The sequence below is a fragment of the Caloenas nicobarica genome, chromosome 3 (assembly GCF_036013445.1).
Source record: "Caloenas nicobarica isolate bCalNic1 chromosome 3, bCalNic1.hap1, whole genome shotgun sequence".
NCBI lineage: Eukaryota > Metazoa > Chordata > Aves > Columbiformes > Columbidae > Caloenas > Caloenas nicobarica.
In genome coordinates this window covers 119,026,983-119,030,746 of record NC_088247.1, presented here as the reverse complement: position 1 = coordinate 119,030,746, position 3,764 = coordinate 119,026,983, and the positions used below count along the sequence as shown (strand labels likewise).

Here is a 3,764-nt window from a genome sequence, read left to right as displayed (position 1 = left end):
CCCTGGTACCCACAGCTCTGCATCCCTGGTACCCACAGCATCTCCATCACACGCCGAAACCCCTTGCCTGGCCTCGCTTCTCCTCAGATGGACACTAAGGGATGTGACGGATCCCACCAGCCCCAAAAGCACGTGGTTTAACAGCAGAAATGCAACACGAGAGCCGGCAGTCATTAAGAGGAGGCGGGCGATGGAGAGACCTTCCACTTCAGCATCACCCATCGCCAACAGGGGTTGACCCCAACTTGGGGGCCCCTCGCGCTGACACCAGCCCCGGCTTTCTCTTTGTAAACTCAGCGTTTGGTTTTCCGCAGCCGATACGGTTAATACAAAGTCACACCAGCCGCCTGGCCCTTGTTAGCATTAAAAATTAAAGACAGAGCAAACAAAACCTAAAGCTCCAACATTTATTATGGCAATTTCCCACCCACCCACAGACCTACACTGTGTTTTGTTTTTATTTTTAATTCGTCACATCAGATGCGCCTTCCGAGAAATGGCAAGTCATGGAGATAAAACCAAGAGGCTGGGCTGTCCATGAGAGCAAAGACAGTCTTTTCCACAGGGAAAGGAGCCGGTCGAAGCCATCGCTAAGCCCTTCACCTTGGCGGGTGGGTTTGCTTTCGTTTTTAGAAAAAAAAAAATTTAAAAAAGGCAACAAAAAACCCCAAAACAACCCCAAAGAAGAGTTGTACTCTATTACAAAATATAAATACGATAGTCTTGCAGGCAGGAGGAGCCCGGGGAGCGCTGCCTTCGGCGAGGTGACTTCTCCGGCTCTCCCGGGGACACGGCGAGCCAGCAGGACAGAGGCCACCTCCGGACACCGCGCCGCCGCCGGCCGCTCGCCCCAGCTTCACCTCCTTTCAGAATTTAAGTGCTCTTGAACTTCCATCCGAAAACTGCCAGATGTCCGGGGCTCCCTGGGCGCTGCGCCAGCTGGGGGGGTACGTCGAACCTACAGAGAGCATGGGGACAGAGGAGAGAACAGGTGTGACATGGCCCACGGTGCGAGTTTTGCTCTTATTTCACTTTTTTTTGGTTTTGTTTTTTTTTCGTTAACAACTAGGACACCCAACTGTCGCAAAGGGATGGAGCAGGACGGAGCCCTTCCTCCTCTCAGGCCACACTCTCGCGTCCGGCATCGCTCGGCACTGGCCAGGAACCACAGGGATGGTTTAGGTGGAAAAAAACCTCAGGGTTTACTGAGAAACCTGCGCTGTGCCGGGATATTGGGCAAGGACCGAGCCAGCCTGCCTGAAAATTTCCTCTTTCCCAAAACCTCAGGGGCTTTCCCCGGCACCCACGGTGCATCTGGGTACAGCAGAGCCTCTTAAAGCCATGGGTACTTCTCACACATCACGCGGCGGGTGGTTCCTGGAGGACCTTCCCCAACTCAAAATCCACCTCCCCATCCCGACCCGGGTGCCAGTTTCTATGGAGATTGCTTCATTAATATTTAAGAGAGGGGTCGAAGGGCTCCACACGAGCTGCTGTGGAGACTAAATAAGCAGCTCCTAGGCCAGATCTTCACCGCGTGTAAACCGGAGTGGCTCCTCGAGTCAAGAATACGTGCCCAGTTTCCCCCCCGGGGGAGGGCTCGTTGCTGCTGATGCCTGAGCCGATATTTCAGGCTGATATTAAAACAGGCTGAGACCCTCAAGGGAGCCAAAAGCGCCGCAGCCACCGCGGCCACGGGCCGCACCAGCACGACCGCACGTCCCGCACAAACCCGGGGGGTCCCCCACACCCCCTGCCCCTCAGTGGGGAGGGAACCCCGCGCCCGGATCCCTGCGGCTCCTCCGAAACCAGCAGTCATTATTACAATTTCCCCGTGCATCCGCCAAAAATAGCTTTCAACCTCTATAGGAGGAAAAAAAAAAATAGGGAGGGAGCTAAAAGAGCGGCTGGTATCTTTAGCTTTTTTGTTACAAACTCTGCACTTCAGATAAACCCCAAAATTGCATCTCATCAGATACGCCAGAGCCTCCTGAATGTCGAGCAAAGACATGGTATCGCTTATTCCTGTATTTATCTCAGCCCTTGGAAACATAATAAATATGAAACATCTGTAGCCTAAATTCTGGATACCGTTTCAGTGCCTTCATTACATTAATCATTCAATTTGGAGGCGATTAAATACTAACAGCAAAGGGGTCTGCGCCATAAAAACATGTTTCTCCTCCAAAGCTGATGGGTTTTAAGATTTTAAAAATAGAGACGGTTACCCAAATATCGCTCTTATTTACAGAGACATCTCCACCTCGCACAGAAAGAGCAAAGTTTCTCGGCCACGCGAGCAGCTCAGTGGGGCCCGAGACATTCACGCCCCAACCCAACAAACTCCGGTGGGTTCCTCACCCCGTCAACTCATCACCACTGGCAGAAAAAGATGAGAAACGTCACGTTCGCGAATTCTGCGTTGGCGTTGAGGCGACTGCCACGCTCGGGTCGACCACCTCGGACAACGTCTCTACAGCAGGAGCTGCTGCTCCTCCAAACCACGGGGAGACGCAGCACCCGGCGGCCTTATTTACCTCCCTGAAACCCGCCGAATTTAACTTTCTGAAAGCTGTGAATCAAAACGCATCGCCGCGAAATTTAAAAAAAAAAAAAAAAAAAAAAAAGGTCGTATGCTTTCCACCTGTTAATCTCGTAGCAGCGCAGGGAGCACAGATCTGCCTAGAGAGGAGTGTATATAGATCTGCATACTAATACCTCTATATATGCGTGTATATAGGATGAATTTGCATGTAAAACATAGTATAGAGAAAGGCAGCGGAATGGCGACCACCGTAGCATAGACACGGGGTACAGCACGCGCTCCGAAAGCCAGCCGGGCTACGCTCAACCCCGGGGGGACCAGCCGACGCGCGCCCTCCAGACACCGTCTCGACCGCGGTAGCAACGAAAACGGTGACACGGAAGGAGGGACCGGACAGTGCCCAGACGTTCTGTGTGACGGCATCAAAAGCCGTGCCCCGGGGCCGGACCAGGGGTCCCTGCTCCCTCCGGGGGTCCCTCCGGCAGCACCCGCATCCCTGCGGCTCCGGCACCGCGTCCAACTTTTGGGGTGCCAGCCCGGAGAATGGGAGCGTGTTCGGGGGTGCTTCTCCAGCCCCCCCGCATGCTCGTCCCACTAGCCCAAACCATGCAACCTTCATTCCTGCTGTCCTGGGATTAAAACCAAGCTGCTTTTTCTTTTTTTAAGGATTTTTTTTTTCTTTACATATATATTCTTGTAATTTTTTAAAATCCCAAACTTCTCCTTCAGAAGGCGCTGGGCAAAATACAGGGCAACAAACGATGCCATCACAAGAAGACGACAGAACAACCGGCAGGTTTTACAAAAATAGAAAAAAAAAAAAAAGGAAAAGAAAAAAGTATTAAATCCATTACACTAGGAACAGCAAGAGACAGTATCACAGCAGTACGTGCTTTAATAAAGTAAAGAGATGCTGCAACATGCGGTATTTGTCAAACTGACAACATATACAGACCCCTAAGGGGGGGGACAGGGGGGACCTGAACTGGAGTCCGGATTTCAAAGACAATGCACATAAAACGTTGCATAAACCTGTGATACCCACAAAAATAAAATAAAATAAAGCCCAGGGGAGAAGGGAGGGATGGAGGGAGGGGAGGTCCCAGCTCCTGCCAGGAGCTTTGGGCTCCGGTGGGTGCGACGCCGGATCCGCGGCGCGTCCCCCCCGCCGAGAGAAATCGGCTCCGGCCGATTTCACCCCGTGCCCCCAAAACCAGCT

At 52.4% G+C, this 3,764-nt stretch overlaps 1 protein-coding gene across 3 annotated transcripts in view; it reads right to left on the bottom strand.

Annotated features, from left to right (window-relative positions):
- Nucleotides 1–866: 866 nt before the first annotated feature.
- Nucleotides 867–3,764, bottom strand: part of BCL11A (BCL11 transcription factor A) — a 67,787-nt gene continuing 64,889 nt past the window's right edge. For all 3 annotated transcript variants that reach the window (XM_065630913.1, XM_065630912.1, XM_065630911.1), the window contains one exon: nt 867–958. In XM_065630913.1, coding sequence (XP_065486985.1) covers nt 867–958 — 92 coding nt within the window. The remainder of the gene's footprint in view (nt 959–3,764) is intronic.